At 44.8% G+C, this 21,848-nt stretch overlaps 1 protein-coding gene across 1 annotated transcript in view; it reads right to left on the minus strand.

Moving 5' to 3' along the window:
* The window catches only part of LOC129179402 (uncharacterized), a 107,847-nt gene that overhangs the window by 65,792 nt on the left and 20,207 nt on the right, over window positions 1–21,848 (minus strand). The window contains exons 4-9 of the mRNA XM_054772605.1: window positions 21,315–21,432; window positions 20,797–20,920; window positions 20,547–20,620; window positions 19,820–19,877; window positions 17,655–17,868; window positions 3,483–17,507 (exon numbers count right to left, since the gene is read on the minus strand). Coding sequence (XP_054628580.1) covers window positions 3,483–17,507; window positions 17,655–17,868; window positions 19,820–19,877; window positions 20,547–20,620; window positions 20,797–20,920; window positions 21,315–21,432 — 14,613 coding nt within the window. The remainder of the gene's footprint in view (window positions 1–3,482; window positions 17,508–17,654; window positions 17,869–19,819; window positions 19,878–20,546; window positions 20,621–20,796; window positions 20,921–21,314; window positions 21,433–21,848) is intronic.

The following is a 21,848-nucleotide window of genomic DNA, read 5'->3' on the forward strand; positions in this document are numbered from 1 at the left end:
GCAACAGTAAAACATGGTGGTGGTAGTGTGATGGTCTTCAGGACCTGGAAGACTTGCTGTGATAAATGGAAGCATGAATTGTGCTGAAGGAGAATGTCCGGCCATCTGTTGGTGACCTCAAGCTGAAAGCAACTTGGGTTCTGCAGCAGGACAATGATCCAAAACACACCAGCAAGTCCACCTCTGAATGGCTGAAGACTTTGGAGTGGCCTAGTCCAAGTCCTGACCTGAATCCTATTGAGACGCTGTGGCATGACATTAAAAATGTGGCTGAATGACAACAATTCTGCAAAATTCCTCCCCAGCGCTGTAAGAGACTCATTGCAAGTTATGGCAAACACTTGATTGCAGTTGTTGCTGCGAAGGGGGGCCCAACCATCACTTTTTCACACAGGGACATGTACGTAGCTTTGGATTTGTTTTCTCCCTTAATCATAAAGAGTTTCATGTAAAAAGTGCATAAAGTGTTGAGTTGTGTTGTCATTGACTAATATTTACATTTGTTTGTGATGTCAAACATGCTGTATATAAATTCATGGAATTACGACAGGCTCCAAGTTAAAAGTGTTGAAGTGACTCTTTAGGGGTCGAGACCATCATGCGAGATCTCTGCTTCGGGGAAAGTAGCACTCTACTCTTCTTCTATTTGTACTACACTAATAATAATCCATGTTATTATTCTAGCCTTTAAATGTTGGTGGCACTGCTTGGAGGTGAAAAAGTGGCCGACGTCTGCGCAGCTCCCGTGGCCATGATTCACATCGTTAACGAGCAAAGGAGCCGTGATTTACTTTGCCTTGGTCACGCTCCAAACACCCTCTCCCACCCCCCTTTTATTCCCGTCTGAGTCCCGCACGCTGCCACGCCGCCATCAATCTATCCCCGCTTTGATTCATATCGCAGAGCGGCCCAGACGAAGAGCATCATTCAGGGAGGTGGGGGGGTCTGGAGAACGGTGGGAGGGAATTACACACACCTCACAAGCCAAACACTAACAAATAAAGACGGCTGGCCTCTTCATCACTGTCAGGAAGGCGCTGGGAGTACTAAGTAGCCGCTGTACTTTTACCCTGGCACAGGCTCTCGGCTGCACTCTTCATTTGCTAACTCTTTTTACAATTGTTACCTCTGCCAAGGAAATTCTTGCTCTTTGGAGAGCCTGATAAGGATAATTGTTGCTCTACAAGCACATACTGGCGCTTACCGTATATACTATAGTAGGGGTGTCCAAAGGGCGGCCCGAGGGCCATTTGCTGTTTGCAGCTGGGTTTTTTTATAGGTCCGTGGCACTTTCTAAAAATAACATCTAACAAAAAAACAACAGTAAACAGCAAAAATGGAAAATCTGCAGTCATTTTTCAAGAATAAAGTCAAAATAGTAGAGAAAAAAAGTCTTAATCTAAGGAGAAAATTAGGTTGCGGAAAAGTTTGAATGTGACGACAATAACGTCAAACTATCATGGGAATAAAGTCAGAATTACAAAAAAAAAATAGAAGAGCAGCAGAAGTGGAAAAAACTGTCAAATTCCAACAAAGTCGCAATTTTACAAGAATATACTCGTAATATTATGAGGCAAAATAATGTCATTTTAGCAGCATAGGCATGAAGTATTTTTTAAAAAGTCGCAATATTATGAAAAACAAAACAACAAAGTTGTAATTTTTCGAAACTTAGGTTGCGGAAAAAGTTACAAAAACATTACAAGAAGAAAGTTGAAATAGTTAGGGAAAAAAACAAAACAACAGCACGAATGGATAAAACAGCTGTAATTTTATGGGAGTAAAGTCAAAATATTGAGAAAAAAAGTCATACTCCAATGAGGAAAAACAGTCGCAATTTTACGAGAGTGAACTCGTAATATTATGAGGAACATGTCATTTTAGTAGCATAGAGTTGAAATATTAGAGAACTTATAAAGTTACAAGAATAATGCCAGAATATTATGGGAATAAAGTCAGAATTAGGAGAAGAAAATGTACAAGAAGAGATGTTCTGAAAATAAACTAAACTGGTCAAATAATGTCATTTCAGGAGCACAGAGTTGAAATATTCAAGTCGTAATGTTGTGAGAATACGGCGGAGTATAAGGGCCACATTGAAAAAAAAAATGGTGATTTTGAGACTAAAGTCTAAATTTACGAGAAAAAAAGTTGCAATATCAGGAGAATAAAATGGTAATATTAGGTGCGATGATGTCATACGTGTCGGAGGGATACTAGAGCGTACAGTAGCTCTTTAGGAAGGAAGGAAACTTTCCTCTTGCTTCAGGCAAGCTTTTATTTATAACTTGGCAGCAAAACACAGCAGTTGAGCACAAACAGATTAGCATGGCTAGCTTACCCTTCTCACTTCCGCCTTCCTTCCCATTCCCCCTCCACATGCCCAGGGCCAAAGGTCACAGAAATCCCCCCTTTTCATAGCTGTCTCAGGCAATGCCTGCAACAAAGTTACCAGTTTTTTTAAAATTTACGTCTTTGTTCTCGAAATCTCATTGTTTTAATACTCTGTCGTAACAGGCAGACCTTTGGCCGTGGGCAAAGGTAATATTCAAACTTTTTTCTCCTAAATTTACTTTATTCTCGAAATCGCCGCGTTTTTTGGTTTTTTTCCTCAATGTGGCCCTAGTAACTCCATCGTATGAGAAAAACTAAACAAAATAAAGTTATAATTTGGGGATGTTAACATTATGGGAATAAAGTCATAACATTATGAGAAGAAAATTTACAAAGATTATTTAAGAAGAAAATAAACAAAACAGACGCAAAAATGAGAAAAAAAGCAAAGCGTGAAGGTTTTTTTCCCTACATCACAAAGCTGAGATGTAGTTTTTTTGTCTTGAAATATATATAAAACGTCTTATCATTTACAAAATATCAAAGTAGAAATCTTGCTTCCTTTCATTTTCCACTATGTGGCCCTCGCTGGAAAAAGTTTGGGCACCCCTGTTCTATAGCATCGTAAGCGCTTTTCTTCCAACATACAGGAAAATCATAAAAAGATCGTCTACTTATCCTGCCATTTTTTGCTGGTATAAACGGCAGTGTGATTTTATCCCACGGGCACACCGGATTCATAGGCAATTATCAGAGCCGCAACAGAGGCAGCACAGTGGCTGTGTGTAAGGGAATGCCGTAAAGCCGGGACAGGAGTGTAAGGTTTAACATAAACATCTACCGCCCTGTTATGTTGAAAGCAATTGTCGCAGCCTGACGAGTATTTTAGACATCACATTAGACGACAGGTTCTGTGTAAAAGGCAAATGTGCATAAATGCAGCATTTGTGTGTGAAAGAGGCTTATAATTGTGATATGTGGGCACTCTACTGTTGTGAGGTGGATGTAAAAAAAAAAATAATAATAAAAAAAAAAAGTATTTGGTGTCTAGCACAAGCACACAAAAGGCTTTGGGCAACAGAAGTGACGGAAAAGGAAAAGGAAAGCAGGAACAAGGACAGGTGGCTACACCGGCAAAGAGAACTAGCCTTTGCGCATCTTCCTGTGTCAAGAGGCTGTTTGGAGGCTCGGTGCCCGGCTGTGTCGTTATTCCGCCAGGCGCTCCAGCTTCACCTTCATCTTTCTCACAGGTGATGATCTGGATCTGAGGTTTATCCAAATGTTCTGCCAGCGACGCCGACTCCGTTAAGCTGTCACAACTTCCAGTCTTTGACGTCCCGCTGGGTCCTTCAGTCTCACTGGCATCTGCGCTCTCAGTGTCCCCAGAGCCTTGGGAGAGTTTGTCAAACTGTACGCTAGGAAACTCGTCCGTGGGTTTTGGGCCCTGAGGCTGTGGTTGGGATGTCACCACTGCAGGTTTGGAAGGATCAGAGGTCCCAAACATTGAGCCAAGTTTCATGCCAAAAACTGATGAAGTGGAAGACGGTTCTTTCTTTGCTGACTGCTTTTCATCCTGAAAGATGCCTGCAGAAAGACTTTTAAAGCCAGAGAAGAGACCTCCCTCTGTCTGTGGTGGCTGAGCAGCTTTTGCAGCCACTGCTGGAGATGGAGAGGACGAGAAAAGCGATCCAATTGATGATGGTCCTTCAGCAGACACAGACAAAAAGCCAAATTTGGGGGCAGATAGTCCTGGTATGTCAAACGTGCCTTTGCTTTGAGGGACAGGGTCTTGGCTTTCCGGAGGAGGTGGAAGTGATGCTGCCGTGTCAGACCCACTGGACTTTTCGCAATATTCCCTGTATTCATCATGAGCAACATTTTTCTCAGGTAAAACTGTCTCCATGTCTGGTTGAATGGTAGAACCTTCTTTGCCATCTTCTTTATCAGTGTGTTCTGCAACCTCCACTGAACCTTTTTCAGGGATTGAGTCCTCTGCGTTTTTCACATGTCCATCAGTGTTCTCAGAGACGGAACAACGTCCTTGTTCAGGCTTGATGACGGAAGGCTGAGGTTCCTCTGGTTTTATTGTCTCTGGAGCCTTGAATATACCTAAAATGTCTCCTGTGAGGGATTCGGTAGCAATGCTACTCGGAAGACCAAAAAATGAGCTTTTCTGTTGTTGTTGTGGTTTTTGTGGTTGACGAGGAGCAGACGACCCAAACAGTGAACCAGGTGAGCTTGAGAAAAAACCACCAACGGTTGCTGGTTTACTTGGTGCACTGGAGGTGTTAGAGAACATGGACATGAAGCCTGAAAAAGGAGCTGGCTCAGTGGGCTTCTGAGGTCGTGGCTGTCTGGGCCCAGGCATTCTTGGTCCTCCCATCCACGGTCCTCCCATTCCTGGTGATCCCATTCGTTCTCCTGGTGGTACAGGTGGTCTGCCTATAGCAGGTCTGTGTGTTTGCTGTGGCAGAGGCATTTCAGGACCCAATGATTGAGCCTTCATGTCTTCAGATGTCACAACTGCTGGTGGGCTTGTTCTAGCATGCTTTTCCTCATCTGTTGCCAGTGGAGCAGAAGTATTCCCATCTGAGGACTGATCCAGTCCATGTGGAAGGTCCTTACATGATTCTCCAAGCGCCACGTTTGCTTTCATTGCTTCCTTTGCGGTCTCAGCAGTTGTGGCTTTTAAGTCCTCAGATGTTTCTACATCTGAAACTACAGTCACTTCTGGATCTCCTTCCAATGATTCTGCAGCAGGTTGCCGAGTAACTACCTTTTCTACTTCTGCTCCAGTTGCTTCCTCAGGAGTGACACCTTCTTGTTTATCACCAGATACTTCTGATTGCTCTCTGCTTGATTTTTCCACATCCACCGTTTGCTCTTCACCGGTAACTTTCAAGTGTTCATTTGATTGCTCCACCTGAGTTTCTTCTTCACCAAGAACGCCATTATGGACCTGAGTTGACTTCTCCACATTCAGGATTGACTCCTGCTCGTCAACGACAACTTTCAGTGGGTCTACATTTTGGTTTTGGACATCAGAAACGGTTCCGCCTTCAATGTCAGATAACATGTGTTCCATTTCAACCGTATCTGGTCTAGCATCTATGTTACTGCAATCCACAACGCTTTCTGGGGTTTGTACACAGTCTTTCACTTCTGATACAGAAGGGCTTTTGGTTACAGCAGTGTCAGATTCATCAGTAATGCTATTAATTTCAGTGACTTCTTTGTTGATGTCACCAGAATCTTTCACCTCTATGCTGGTTTGGTGAAATGACTGTGTATCCATAGTCACTACCTTATCTTCTTTGTCTGGTACGGTGTCACTCTCTGGTAGACTGATCATCTTTGGTGTATCCAAAGTAGACAAACTATCTACATCAGAGATGCGTTCAGAACATTGAAGGATTTTATTGTTTGCATCCTCTTCTAACGGAGAATCGGTTCGTTTGGTGGCTACCTCATCTGTGGCCTCTTCTGAATTACCTTTAGTTTCTGGAGGTTCAGCTGTGCTATCCTCCTTTCTAGTAACAACTGATTCAGGCTCTGTTTTGGTCTCCTCCATGAAAGACCTTCCAAACAGGCCAAACCCAGTTTTGGATTTGCTGCCGTCAGAACTCCCTCCGAGTGAGAAAACAGAAGAGACTTTAAAGCTACCGTCTGACTCAGGTGTTTTCAAAACTGTAGGATGAGCTGCTGATGCTTGCTGATTTTGTCCACCAAACATAGAGAACAGTCCTTTTCTTGGGGATTCAGAAGCTCTGTGTCCTGGTGGTATTGTTTGTCCTGGAGCAGGCATTCTTGGTCCAGCTGGGGCACTGGGACCTCCAAGCTTGGAGAACAGGCCTGTACCTGGGCTGTCTTTATGTGAAGAAGAACCTTGGAGGATTCCGCCAAATAAAGAAGATCCAGCACTGGCCTGAGGAGGACCTCTTGGACTGGTTTGCTGCTGAGGGGCAGGTCCACCAAACATGGAAAACAATTTTTTTCCTGGAGGTTCTTTGGATGGAGGGCCTCTAGGTGGCACATTTGTAGTAGGTGGAGTACTACTGGATCCAAACATGGAGAATAAACCTTTTCCTTGAGGTTCTTCTGGGGTTGATGAGGGTGCAGGACTTTTGGTTGCAGGGGAAGCTGAGGTGTTTGTTCCACCAAACATTGAGAGTAAAACTTTACCTTGTGGCTCCTGCTGAGTTGACAAAGGCGATGGGCTTTTGGTTGCAGTGGTAGATGGGGCACTTGGCCCGCCAAACATTGAGAGTAAACTTTTTACTTGTGTCTCTTGGGGGGTTGCTGAAGTTGATGGGCTCTTGTTTCCGGGAGAAGATGGTGCATTTGATCCGCCAAACATTGAGAGTAAGCCAGTGCCAGAAGTATCTTTCGTAGATGAGCCAGGGATGATACCGCCAAGTAATGATAGACCAGACGGAGGTGAGGTCTGCTCTGGACTTACATTAGCACTGCTAAACACTGAAAACAAACTCTTTCCGTGTTGTTCATTAGGCTGTTCAGCTTGAGGCTGATCAAGCTTGACAGCTGGACCTTCTTCCTTGGAAGTCGTTGCTTCTTCAGCAGATTTGAATGGACTGACTTCAGAAGCAGGTAAAGGAGTTTCATGTTTTCTTTTGTCCACAAGTTGTTGAACTTCTTCAGATGATTTTATATCTGTGAGTGACTCTCTCGATAAGACTTTATCGGGAGAGTCTGTATTTTCAGGGGATATTAAATCTGAAATTGTCCTTTGCTCCTCAGGCGCTAGCTCTTTTTCAGGTTCTCCAGCTGAAGCTGTGATTTCAGTCTCACACGTCAGGTTACAAGGTGGCTTGGCTTCTTCTACAACTTGTGAAAAGTCTGGAGACGTTACTCTTTCAACTGATGCTTTTAGATCAGGCTCTGACACTGAGGTTTCTGTGATGGAACGTTCCTTGGTTAGGTTGTGTTGACTCTGCTTATCTGCATTCATGTCTTCTATTGCAGTCTGTAGTGAACTCTCAGCTAAGCAGGATGTCGTCTGTGGGCCCATGGCACCTGTACCCTCGTCAACAGGTACAGAATCTTTACGCTCTGTTGGAGTGAGACCTTCACCACTGCAGATGTCTGGAATTTCAGGCTTAGATTCCTCTTCGGTGGTCTCATCTTCTGGTGAACTTGCAGCCGAGACAAATATATGAGGTAGTCTGACATATGGTCTTGACCCACTTTCTGTATCAACAGGTGACATGTCTTGGTTGTTAATACCAATGTAGATTGACCTGGGGTGGGTCGTCGTTTTCTCCTGTGGTACGTTAGAGACCTCCACAGATCCAGTTTTTAATTTGCGGGATTCAACTGATTTGTTATGCTGCCATGGCGTGTTCCACTGATCCGCACAATCTCGCATAGCAGATGGTTGTTGTTGTAAACATCCTGATGATTCTTCCAACCTTTTAACTGAAGGCTCCACCGAAGTTCCTTCACTGAGAACAACTTTAGGAGGTGCGGTACTCCCTGGTTTAAATAGTGAAGATTCATTGCCTGATATCACACTTGCTTGGCTTGATTGGTGAGTTTCATGGGATAGCTGATCCCTGGACATTTTTGCTTCATCAGAAGACGGCATTGTCATGGATTCTTGATTGCTTGAGCCGCTAGATGTTAAAATGTTTGTTTTGTGTTGGGATTCAGAAATTAGTGATGGTAGAGGAGCAAATTCAGTCTGTGGCGTTGAAGATTGGCCTTTAGACAATTGAGATGGCAAGGATGTAGATAGTTGCTCTCCAAGTCCAACTCCTGTTTGCGCTGTCATGTCAGGAGGAACTGCAGGAAGAATCTCCGCTGGAGTGACATGAGACTTCTGGTCCACAGGTGTAGACCCAGTTGGAGTGGAGTGGGGCATGACTGCAGCCGGCTTTCCACAAACAGGGGGCTGTGAACCTGGATATAGTGAAACCAGTCCTTTGACCGAAGTGGATCCTGTTTGGGATGACGTGATCACTTCCTGTCTTTGCAATGCAGCTCGAAAACCTTGTTTGCCAGTCGGCTTTAATGGAACTGGGTCATGTCTTGCTATGGTTTGCGAGACAAGAGCCTGACGTGGTGCCATGAAGGGGTAATGTTTTGGGTCAGGCTGTGTTGATATTTGAGAGAGTACTCTTGCATTGTTAGCAACATTTACCTGTGAAGGTTGAGCATTCACAGAGTTTAGGGAAGGATCTGTTTTTTCGTTTACAGATGCTTGAATAACACCATGCCTGGGTGACGACTGACTGTTCCAAGATTGAGAGCAACTGACAGCTTCTGGAGTACGTCGCTGTGGAGTAGGGGATGGCTGTTGACGACTTTCTGCTACATTTTGTGAGGGGCCTTCCTCAAAGCTTTCCATGGTTGGCTGCTTGATGAGAATTTTGGGTCTAGAGGTCAGGTCATACACAAGACTTGCATCGTGTCTTTGCCACATTGTAGGCTGAGATGAGACTGAATCCTTGGGTGTCCTGCAGACTTCCATGGCATACCGACTTGTGTTTGGAGGAATGTGATCATTTCTCCTGGCCTCAAAATGCCCCGTACTGACTGGGTGACATGTGCCGTTGTTGCCGAAAACAATGGAAGAGCTTCCCAACGTAGATTGTGGAACAACATTCAGAGAAGGTTGCAACGTCATGAAATGAATACCTGACCTTTGCACGAATTGAAGTTCTGTTCCTGGGTATCCTTGGTCATTTATTCCAGATTGATTGATGGTCTGATCGTAGTCTGATGATGTTGGCGTCTTAAAGATCTCACTGCCTTGTGGGGCACCTGTTGAGGTGTGAACAGTTCTTTTGTCCTGATGCTGGTGACTTTGATGCAGAGCAGCCATAGCAGGTGAGGAAAGATCGTCGACACTCTGATTTTGCTCTTCTGTGGTCTTACTCAGAGGATCCACTGTCAGGTCGACTAAACCTTCCAAAGTCTTCTTTTTGAGTTGCCTCCCAATTTGCTCTTTTGTTTCTTTCCTGGCACACATGTTAGTGAAATTTATGGGCCGTCCATCTTCTGGTTCAATGTAAATGTGAGAAACCCTTGATGGTGTCATGCTGTCTTTGGCAGAGAAGTCCACTGGCTTAATTTGCCCTTGCACGGACTTGCACTTGGTCTTGGAGGAGGAAAGGACCTCGTTACGATGGCAGGTGGTTATCTGCCTTTGCAGTGTTCCTGTTTTGTTGATTCCACCCAGGGCTACACTTCCTTCTTGAACTGGATCTACTTTAAAAACTTGTTGCGGTACCTTAGGGCAGCTGTGTTCTTGACATGGTAATTCAACTACAAGTGGAAGACCTACAGAATCCTTTCTGGCAACGGCTCTTGCACTTGGCTTGTTGAGCAGCGAAACTGCTTCATGAAGACTGGAATCAGACGCTTTTGTTCCAGGCGTGGTCTGGGATGGCTTGGGAGACATGTCCAGTGGAGCACCTCTTTCAAGATTTACCGAAACGGACGTTTGACATGTTAGAACGGTAGACGGCGGCAGTGAGTGGAGATGATTTAACAGCGGAGGGACAGCAGCTGTCGTCTGCAGAGACTGTTCTTGATATTCAAACCAATCATCATGAGATTCTTGCGAAGGAAGCTCTTTGATGAGTGGAACGCCAACAGAGTTTTTCCGTGCAAGCTCACGGGGAGTGGGCTTTCCTCGTGTCAAGGGTATACCATTGGTCAGAATGTCATCTCTTCTCGCTTCAGAAATTACTTCTGTTAAACTGCCTGATTTTGAAGACATGTCAAGGGTAGCCTTGACTGCATTGGCTGGTGCTGTGGTTTTGTGCTCAGTAGGTTTACTTAAGTGAGACTGATGAGGTGACATCACACAGTGGATGCTTGTTAAAACTTCCTCTCTCCGAACTGAACGTTCGATGTTATCTTTAATATTATGGGAATGGTAAACCTGATAAGGAAGGGGATGAATGACCTCTGGTACATCTCGATATGACAGATCAACAGAATCTTGATGACTAGGACTCTTGTGTGTCCTCTCAGGGCTGAGTGGCTTTCTCTTAATCAAAGATAGCGCTTCACAGGCTGGATCTGGATCTTTTGGTGGAAGCACAGCTTGTTGCTTTGCCGGGCTTGTCGTCATAGCAGACATATCGAGCACGTCTTTTACCGAGTTTGCTGGCGCGCTGTCACTAGACTTACAGGACGTAGATATAAACATTGCTCTTCTACGATCAACGGGAGTCTCTTGTGTTACGATGGTTCCATGTGGTTGCCTTAGAATGTTAAAAGCATAGTTTAGTTGTTCTTCAACCTTGATTTGCTTTGTAACTGGGCTCATTTGGGGAGAGGAAGGTAGAGATTGTACTGATCCAGATTTAGTCCCCAAGGTGAAACATTCGTCACGATTTGTGTCTTTGCTGGCAATGTGACCATTGGTTGAAGACATTACGTTATGTGCATCCACTGGTCTTTGGATCTGCATTGAGGTGTGACGACCAGTTTCAATCTGTGGATTGGATAGTCTTGGTTTGCTATCAGCAGGTGCATATGCGGTCTGAGGGGCTGCAGAAATATTCATAGTAGGACATTCTGAAACATACCACTCATCCATCTGCTCCTCGGCCTGTTTAGTAAGATCTACTGCGATCTTGGCAGTCAAATCCACACTTGCCTTTGTATTCATCTGCATTTTCTCCTTAATTTTTTTAAACTTGTATTTTGTAAAGTCAACAGCATCAGATTTTTGCTGTGAAGATTCTGTTTGGACATCTTTTGGACTTGACTGTTTGTTCTTTTCGCTGGTGGAGGAAAAATCCAATACTTTTTGGCCCATCTGACGGCCAGGAGATGGGCCAACATAACGATTCCTGTTGTAAAGCTTGGCTTCGGGATTTGGGCTGGGATTCAGGATATGTAACTGTGGTGGTTCTTTGCATGGAGACTTTGGAATTGGAGACTGAATTGGAGGAGGGGAGGACTGACTCCCTGTTGAGCAGCCACTCAGTTTGTTAATGTCGAAAATCCCATCAGGCTTACTGGCTTGTGATAATTCTCTGGGCTTATCCACCTGAGACTGCTGCCTTGCAAGCCGAGGTCTCGGAGAGGAAACAGACCACGCGTTTACAGAAGGGGAAACGACTGAACTCTGAGCACTTGTGGTCTGTGCTGAAGGAGCTGACGTGATATTTGGTGAAGTGGGTAGTTTTCGTTGCGCGGGTGTTGTTAGCTTTGAAGCTGATGGTGTCTGAGGAAGGTTTCTGGGAATGTTTGACTTGCTGGCTGTTGAGGGCAGAAGTGGGCAAGATTTACTTCCATCAGCATCAGGAGACTTTGGAACATTTCCTGCATTAATTGAAGTTCCAGAATTTGTTCTTTGAGATTTGTCCACAGGTGTATTGGCTGCATGTGAAATCCTAATCTCAGGGATAGGGTGATGTTTACTGGCAGACATTAGTCTGGAGGACCTTGAAAAATGTGGAGTCGGGGATGTTGGCACATTTTTCAACTCTTGATTCTTCCAGTATGGACCTCCATGTGCCCCTTTGAGTGACTTTAGAGTAAGATCAGCTGCTTTTATTGGCGGCTCGTGGCTGCTATGAAGGTTTTCTGCTGCTCCCACTGTGATCTTCTTGAGCTTGTACACAGTAAAGTCGACGGGGGCATCAGCTTGCGAAGAGAGAGATTCCTGAAACATTTGAGAGAAGCTTTCCAAGTTCATGTTCATGATTTTTTCACCTTTTTGTAGAGCAGAGGTGAGATCTACTGGTGCATCTGAAAGCACTGAGCTGGTCTGCAGGAGTTCTGGAGACCAAAGGCCCATTTCTTCTGGGCAGAGCGGGATTTTAAATCCACATAAGGTCACCATCGCCTTTTCTTTTTGGGTCAGAATGTTTGCAATGTTTTCAGTTATGTTGCTTAGAGTCTGGACATCTTCTGGAGCAGCACAGGCATAGAGGTGTCTACCAGCCCTGTCGGTTAAGAGAGCATAGATAAAGTCTTCATTTGCATACACATAATATCCACAGTCCCCAGCTTCAGCTGGCCACCACAGGCCTTGCTCCAACAGGGAAATCCACTGTTGATACCATTCAGAGTCCTCAAAGAGCATTTCATCCTCGCCCAATCCTGCAGCCCCTGCTGATCTGCTTAGGTCCATAGCACCACGTGTTAGATCAACTGGACCCTTTTTGGTGGTGAGCTGTTTTAAAAACTCAGTGGCAGACTTCAAACTGAGATCATCAACCTTCACATCTGTTAAAGCCACTGCCGTCTGCGCTGCGTTGTTGAATTCTGTGAGAGACTGACATCGATTTAGTCTGGCCTTTGCCTTATCAGTGGACAGGTTTAGACCCCCACCCTCGGTAATCCAAGGTTGTCTGTTTCTGCCAAATTCATGTAAGTGGTCACAGCTGGTCCAGGATTTTGTGTCTCTGCAGCTCATGTCAAACAAAACCACGTCTTCGTCTGGTTCCAGGAAGCGATTTCTGCTCTCAAAAAGTTGGGCGGCCGTATCTTTCCAAGGGTGTGATGGGACATTAAAGTTACTGATATCCATTTCTTTAGGACTTGGCCATGTGTAACTCTCACGTTGGCATTGTTTCAGCGTAGTAGTAGAATGCGTTTGGGAGGCTCGGTGGAGTTTCTGAGCTTGAGTCGCCAGAGCCTCAGCGAGGGCATAGTCGTTGAGCTGCTGCCACAGAAGAGCCTCGATAAGACACTGATGCTCGTAGAGCTCGGGTGGAACCACACCGTGCTCTGTGAAGTTGTACAAAAGGTCTTTGTAGCCATACTCATCTGCTGTCCCGTACAAGAGACGCTCAATTTCCTCAAGATAACGTTGGGTGGGGGACACTGTAGGGTCTTTGCAGGCTTGCTGCGGCAGGTCTGCTGAGGTACTGACACCTGTAGTAGTACTTGAAGGTATATCCTCTTTAGTCTTTGACAGGAAACGTTTAAGAAGGCCTCTTTCTGTTTCCTTTTCAGAAGCAGAAACGCTGTTGTCACTCGCGCTTTGTTTGAAGATGCTTGATAGTAGACCTGGAGATGCGCTATTTGTGCTGCATGTTTTTGTTTCCTCCTTTCCAAGGTCAGGTATTGGTGGCTTCTGCGTCTTCGAGTCCTCCGAGGTGCTAAAAAGACTTGAAAGGAATCCCTTTTGAGGAGTTTCTTTTGGATCCTTCTCTGTAGCCACATCAGGTGAGGACTGCATCTCCACTTGTTTTGTCCTCTGAATCTGTGGACGTCCTTGCCCTGTGCGCGCTGGCTGCTGATGCAGAGTCGGTTTACTGTTTGCCTGTTCAGCAGGAGAGGTAGCTTGCTCCACATTGGCTGAAATTTTGTTTAGCAGGCCAGAAAAGATCCCGCCGGATTCAGACTGGGCGGGCCTTTGCTCTGGTTGAACTCTCTGACTTTTGGGCAGTTCCTGTGGTGCATTCTCGCCAGCTGCAAGTTTCAAAATACCAGAAAGCAAACCTCCACTTTGACTCGCTTGTTCTGTCGCAGTGTGCTGAGGACTTGTCGCTTTTCCTGGTGGTTGCTGCTGTTGAGGTGGTGTTTGGCTAAACAACCCGGAAAGGAACCCTCCTTGTTGACTGCCTTGAGACTGTGAACCTGCATTTTGATTTTGAGATGCAACAATGTTTGATTTACTGCCCCGTTGAGACCCCTCCTGTGGGCTGGGTTGCTGTGGTGCATTATCTGTCGTCGTTAATTTACTGAACAGCCCTGACAACAGTCCACCTTGTTGCGGCTCGGTTGCAGAGGCAGCAAGTTGTTGGGGAATCTGGCTTTGCCTACGCAGTGGTTGTCTGCTACCTTGCTGGTGTTGCTGCTGGTTGGACGGGGCAACAGGTGCCTGCTGCTGCTGTGCTGGAGGAGAACCTGAAGAAAAGAGTCCAGCCAGGAGACCTCCTTGTTGATTAGGTGTTTGCTGGGTTGCCTTGGGACCTGGTCTTTGCTGATCCTGTTGGCACCCTGAAGGAGTAGTAGACGGTGGGGTTCCGGGGTCTGCCATTTTGCTTAAGAATCCAGTCAGCATCCCTCCAGGACTGCTTTGAGGCTGCTGTGGAGGTATTTGCTTTTGCCTGTGCAAGTTTGGTCTAATGCCTGGTTGCTGAGGTGGTTGTTGCCCCGGCGGGCCACTTTGTTGCTGGTTTTGTGAACTTGCAGGAGCAGACTCTTGGTTCCCGAGTCCAAAAAGGCCTGAAAGGAAGCCTCCTTGTTGAGAGGGTGTCGTTTGGGGCTGAGGTGGAGCCAAGGTAGGTTCTACAATCTTGTTAAAAAGCCCAGACAACAAGTTACCGGGCTGCTGATTTGTTGGCTGTGCAGCTTGGGGAGCTGAAGGTCCTTGGGTTCTTGGCGTTGTAACTGGTGCTTTTGGTGGATTTAACTTTGCTTGACCATGTTGATCTGAGGCTACTTCTACTTGCTGGTCAAGCTTGTCAAGGGGAGAAGCGTCTATTGAACTGGATTTGAGTTCTCCTAACTGGGGAGACACAGAGTCATTAAAATTGTGTTTATTTTCATTCATTTTTAGGGTTTGGTGGGCCTCTTGACTGGGGGGAGCTGACTGAGAACCAGTGACAGAGTCTGTTGCCTTTTTTAAGAGTCCAGACAAAAGTCCACTAATGGGGGGCTGTGCACCAGCAGGTGGTTCTTGAACAGGTATATGGCCAGACTGGCTCCCTGGCGAAGTGGACGGTGGCTGATTTGTAGGAGCCGAAATGTCAGAGGCAAATTTTAAAAATCCAGAAAGCAGTCCTCCTGAAGGTTGAGCTGCAGGGTTTTGTGTTTGGGGCGGAGACTGGGATTGTGCTGAAAATAGGCCTGAAAATAGCCCGCCCTGTTGAGGCTGACTGTCCCCTCCTGGGGCTTTCTTGGATGCCTCTTCCGAAGGTCCTAGTGTCAACAACCCAGACAGAATCCCTTGAGGCTCAGAGGCCTCTGGTTGTGATCTGGATTGTTCCTCAAGTTTAGAAGGGTCCGCTGTCTGGGCATCAGTCTGACACTGAGGATCTTTGACCGACAATGTTTGCTCACTAGACAATATTTCAATCTCACCAGCAGCACCATCTGATCCCTTGGGGAGGTTTTGTTCAGTATGTGTCTCGGTGAGGCCACTAGGTTGGGTTAGTGTCACAGTAGGAGTCGTTTGTGATTCTACCGGTTCCTTAGCCAGTTCACTCTGGGCTACCTTAAACAGGTTTGAAAACCAACCAGTTTCTGTGTTTCCTTTTGGGGCACTTTCAAGAAGCGCAGCACGGCTTGGTAAGGGGGTTCTTGCGGGGCTTGTAGATGGTGATGGGGCGCTGGTGTCCTGCCCAGCTGCAAACTTAAGAAGCCCCGATAGGACACCTCCCTCTGATTTTGCCTCGTTCGCTGTGGAAGCGTCTTCCGTAGAGAAAAATGGGATTTTGAGTTTGCTGCCTAAAAATGACTCCTCTGCAGGTTTATGTCCACTCTGTGTTGCAGTTTCAGGAGGATTTGTCGATATTAAACTTGAGAGAGACTTCCTAAACGGACTGAACAGGCCGGTATCATCTGAGCTGCTTTCATTTTTTGGTTCAGGTAAGGTCCGAGTTCTTTGCTGAACATCAGGTAGCTCACCAGATGATTCTGTCTCTGGAAGAAGCTCTACCGATCCGCTTCCTGTGTCCGGCAACAAATCAACTGACCCACTTGCTGACCCTGGTCTCACCTCTGACAGAGGTTCCCAATTGGGACAAGCAGATCCCGGCTGGGAGTCATTGCTTGCAGCGGATGTACTTCTTTGTTCTGATGGTTGAGGGGATGGCTCCCTTGATGAGGGGGCACTGGAAAACAATCTTAGAGGACTGAGCCGTCCAAACACAGACTCTAACCCAGAAGTGGTCGGGTTAGCGCTAGCCTCTGTGCTACTCGTCGTCTGATTAGCGTCAGCTTGCGGGGTGGGTTCAGATGACTGAAAAGGCATCAGAGACTGCAAGGAAAACTTCTTATCCGTTGAAGGCTCCAGAGAGGCAGGGGGAACGATGGCCACTGGGGGTGATGCGCCGCCACTTTTTGGAATGAAGGAAAGCAACTTGGAAATTCCAGACTCGGGTTGGGGTATCGTCTTGGAGGAAGAAGTGTCTGCTGGCGTGGTTGCGCAGGGCTCTGTGGCTTCTGGGCTACTTTTTGGGATCATGGAGAGAAGTTTTAAGATGCCGGAGTCTGCCGCAGTGGGTTTGGGAGGCGCCGAGCTAGCTGAGGTCTCCTTTGATCCTGTAATGGAACTGAATAATGAAGTCATGGCGTTTTTAACATCAGATATTCCACGTTCAGTTGCTTTGTCCTCAGGTTTGACGTCATCACTCGTGCTGTCTTCAAGTTGCATGGCTTTACCATCAGACGGCAGTGATGGCAGCTTCCTCCTCACAGGTTTAGACTCATAGCTGTTGATCTCCTCCTCTTTTACAGCCAAGTATTCAGACACAGAGTCCACTAAGCATTTGAGTTCATCCATGGGGTCTATGTAGTCCTCACTGGGCTCCTCTACAGGAGACAACAAATGATCTTGTCCACTTCTACCTCTGCCTAAAGACTGTCCAGGATAGTGGTATTCCTCGTACTCGTAAGTAACATCCCCCTCGGAGAACATCAAGTCGTCCAGTTCCTCATCAGATCCAAACGAGTATTGCATTTCGTCCGAGCCCACAGATCCAAATTCACTCCTCAGTCTCACCCTGGCGGCCTCGCGAGCGTCCTCTTCCTCACGAAACGCTGCGTAGCTTTGCTCTAATGCCGTCTTGGCCCACAGTCTCGTCTTGTAGAGGAGACCTTCTCTGTCCACCTGTTGTCGGAGACGTTTGACTGAAGGAATTATGTCGATTTCAGGGGGGGACGATTCGTCCTCAAAGCTACCGGCTTCCCGATAAACCAGACGGACTTCGCCGGTGCCAAAACCACGCCTCCGTCGGTGTGGACTGCTGTTGGCCGCCTCGCGGTCCTCCGGGGAAAGCGCATCGCATTCGACCGTCTGGTAGAACCTGCTGCCTCTGGACTCGTACGGCCTGTCGGCGATGCGGTAGATGATGCTTTTGTCTTCGTCCTCCCACATTTTCTGCTCGGCATCCAAGTAATCATCCAAGACCACTGAGTCGGGCACTTTGTATGCGCCCTCCCAGTCCTCCACACCCATCCCGGAGTCCACTGGGATTATTCTGATGCCGTGCCTACTGCTCGAGCACCTGGGTCTAGCGCAAAGACGATGCAAAGAAAAGAACAGAAAGAAGCATCAGACATGAACTTGAAACAGAAGAAGACAGAAAGCAGTGGAGCAGAAAATGAAAAATGTCCCGGCCAGTTTGATAGATCTGCTGCTGGTGTTCCGGTGTGGTTACCTGGACCCCCGAGGGTCTGGATAGTCCATCTCACTACATTGCATCGAGTCAGACTCCCGCAAGAGCTGCTGGTGCTGAACCCTGCTTCCTATCGGGTACTGGTGTACCGACGAGTTGGTCTGCGTGGCATTGTGGAAGCGTGGGGGTCTGCTGGCGCTTTCGCTGCGGTAGTCGCTGTCTCGGTCGTCCATCGCGCTGTCGTGGTCGTCGAAAGCTGCGGAAAAAGACGACAACGGCCTTTAATTGGAGCAAAATTAGAATTTGCGTCAAGGCTGTTATCAAAGCCATTTTACTCAATTATCAAGACTGTTTGTGCAATCAGTAGCATGCAATAAAGTGGCAGTAAACGTTAGCACAAATAAAATAAAATCATGACGTGGTACACGTGGGAAGACGTACGGCACGGTGATGGGACGGTAACATTTTTGATCCTGGTACTGGTGAATTCAAATAACAAAAAAAGAACATAAATTCCTCATTAAAACAAAACAATGTTAGTTTGTCTGTCGTTTGTTAGCTTGCAAGCTACTTTCCTGTGCAGATTAGCTTTATGACTCAAACGGGTTCTAACTTGGCGTATGTGTAACTCGGGTGTCGAAACTTTTCAAACACAGAGGGGCCGCATACAGCTAAATCAAAAAGATGCAGGGGGCCGCTACGATATAAATGTCTTGTGAAATTTTAAAAAATGAATGTTTTTGTAAAACAAAAGTACTGCTTTGATTAAAAACGCATTTTTTGTTTTAAAAAATGCTGTTTTGAAATGCGGTGTTTAAAAAAAATTATTAAAAGAAAATTTTGTAAAAACTATTGTACATTTGTATGACGTTTGTTCAAAAAAAAAATCTTTTGGTTAAAAAAAAAACATTTTTTTGGTAAAAATTTCAATTATTTTGTGTGGAAAAAAAAACTATATACCGGTACTTTTTGTAATTGTTATTTTTTTTGTATTAAAAAATTTTGTTTTGAAATGCAGGGGTTAAAAAATTATTTTTTTTATGTCTCAATTTTTGTTCCAAAAAAAAAAATACATTTTGTAAAAACTTTATTGTAAATTTGTTTTACCTTACCTTTTTTGTTTTGTTTTGTTTTGTTTTTTTTTTTAAATGATTTTTAGGTAAAAAAAAAAAAAAAAAAAGTTAAAAACCAAACACACAACACAAACACATTTTCTAAATTTATAAAGATTGTAAAAAAAAAAAAAAAAAAAAAGGGAAGAAATGTCACAATTTTCTTTACAATTTTTTTGTAAAAATAGATTTCATTTCAGGACAAAGATTTGTGTTATTATTAGTATCAACATTTCAGTTTTTTGTCTTTACATTCTCCGCTTTTGCTGTATATATATATATATTTTTTTACCATTTTTGTTTGTTTTGTTTGTTTGTTTTTCTGTCTATTTTAATTTCTGCATTGTGCTGTGGGCCAATAAAAAAACAAGCTGCCGGGCCGCACTTTGGACACCCCTGGTGTTTGGTGAGAATCGTTTTTGTAGTTTGTGAGTAATCTTGCTAACAATCAACGATAAGTGAGTTAGCTTACTTGGGACTTTGATTATATGGACGCCTGCTTCCGGTCCTGCAAGTCTATCCATGTGAAATGAATTCAGGAATGATCAAAGCAGTGGAGTGATAACTAAACATAAATAAATAATGTGCTGTTGTGACTACAACACAACAGAAAATACGTGAGCCACACTGAAATGTGTTGCTTTTAATTTGTTCCGATTATGTGCACCGCCAGTACAACACAGACAGCCTCATGAGGAGAAATAGCTCCCTCTTGTGGCAAAAACCATGAAACACACCCAGACTCGAATGAAAGTCGAACAAGAACTATAGACAGTAGTGTTTGGCGGACGGAATAAAAAGTAATCAAAACAACAATTTGGCACTGGCAGTGAAATGAATGAATGAATGAATGAATGAATGAAAGATTAAAATAAAAATAAGCAGTGTACGTACGCTGCTGCTCACTCCATCCAAAATAAGTCCAACTGCCTGATGGTCAGCAAGGAAATAAATAAACAAACGTATGCCACCACATTATATGCACTGCCCATTTTCACCCTCTCATGTGGCTTAACAAGGTGGCCAGAATATTAGAAACGGTTGTCAGTATGAAACAATACAGCAATAACAAACAGTATATATATTTATACTTACAGCACTGTGATGGCACAGAAGGTATCCGTCTCCTTTGGACGTCCTCCTGCAGGGGATACTACAACAAAAGACACATTTCATTCAAATACATAAACGTACTGTAGTAGCACACGTGTAATAGCCATAACTTCCCTTTAGGGGGCGGCAGAGAACTGAGAGCAGTCATATGCAACAACTCAATGACAAAAGTAGTAAATAAATACATGATTAAATAAACACTATTATTATTATTATTAGTAGTATAACAGTACATATTTTGTCATTTATATTAATTTCAAATTTCATTATATGTATTTTTAAATGTTAATATTATTGTTCAATTTAAATTCATGTAAAATTACATTACATTATTATTTTTTTTATTTAAATTCATTCCGAATTGGACTAAAATATTTTTTTTATCTAGATGTACTTAAAATGACATTATAATATTTCTAATTTAAAATAAATTATAATTATATTTAACTTTTTAAACTTTTTAAAACCGTGCAATAGCCTTACGTTGCCTTTAGGTGGCAGAAGAGAGCTGAGAGCGGTCATATGCAACAACACAATGACAGTGGCCAAAGCTGTAAATAAATATAATAAACAATATATATTCAATAAATACTATTACTATTATAATAACAGTACGTAGTTTGTCATTTATATTCATTTTAAATTATTTTAATACAAATAAAAACAATAAAAATATTATTATGCTATAATTGCCAAGTGAATAACGCACCTCGTCGTGCACGCGCATGGTGTTGATGCGCTCCAGTTTTCGGGTCCAGTACTGGGCTTCGTCCTCCGGGATGTCTGAAAAGGAGTCAAGACAAATAAAAGGAGGTATCTTGTCATTTTAAAAAGGACAAAAATCTAACTGAGCATTTGTCCTTCATCGAGAAGCCACAGTTAACTTTTTTTCAGGTCCGAGCAGAGCATCCTCCCTGAGTGTGCGTGTGTGCACGTGTAGATGGACCACAACAACGTACCAAAGGGCAGCTCAAAGCGTGCGTCCAGCAGCACTTGGTGTTGGGTGGGCTTGGTGGTGCCGCAGATCTCATCTTGCCTCATCAGCACCTCCGAGTCCAAACTAGTCCACTCGCCCGGACCCTCCTGGAAGACCACATGAGACCCCAAATAAACCCCCTAACCAGTGAGGAGGAAATACTAGCTTTGCAGTATTTCCAAAATAAAACAACTTGATTGATGATTATTGACTTTGGCGGCCCAAAGACGACACGAAGTACGCGATGAAGTCTAATGTGGGAACTTTAAGGCCGGCATCAGAAACACGGCTGCTACTTTTGTGAATGACAAAGAAAAAGAAAATAGAATCCCGGTTGTTGACCCCCACCACGTCACGGTCGGGTCCAAGAACACTGGCAATAACAGCTGTGGCTGTAGGCAACCCCGATGTACAGTAGCTGCCTTTCAAGTATGGTGAATGGTCAGCACCTACAGTAGGTGTGCGTGCGCGTGTGCGTGTGCGTGCGCGTGTGCGTGGTACCTCATTAGACTGTGGGATGTCGTGGAGCGGTACGAGGGCCGTGCCGATCAAAGTGTCCCAAATCAAACCTTTGTTCCACACTTCCGCCACCAGACCCGACTCCTGGTGGCTGATCTCACTACGCAAGCACACAAAGACAAACCAGGAGTCAACGCTGGCTTCTTCCACACCACACTCCTCCAAGCACGCCTTGCTGTGTGCAGTGGGAACACCGAGGTTCCCCAAAGTCTTCCCACCGACACCAGCAAGCGTACGATTGGCCGACGTGTCCCGTCAACATGACGACTGAAGATGCAGGGACATCATTCATTCATACACTAGCCATCCATACAGACATCATTCATTCATACATCGTTTATCTATCCATTCATACATCCAGTCATTCATTCATCACCCACCCAGCCATGCATCATTCATTCATACAGCCATTTCTTCATCCACTCATATCATCTATTCACTCATTCATTTATCCATACACTATTCATTCAGTCATCCATCCAGCATTCATTCATACATCATTTATCTATCCATTCA

This window comes from Dunckerocampus dactyliophorus, chromosome 4 (genome assembly GCF_027744805.1).
Source record: "Dunckerocampus dactyliophorus isolate RoL2022-P2 chromosome 4, RoL_Ddac_1.1, whole genome shotgun sequence".
Classification (NCBI taxonomy): Eukaryota; Metazoa; Chordata; class Actinopteri; order Syngnathiformes; family Syngnathidae; genus Dunckerocampus; species Dunckerocampus dactyliophorus.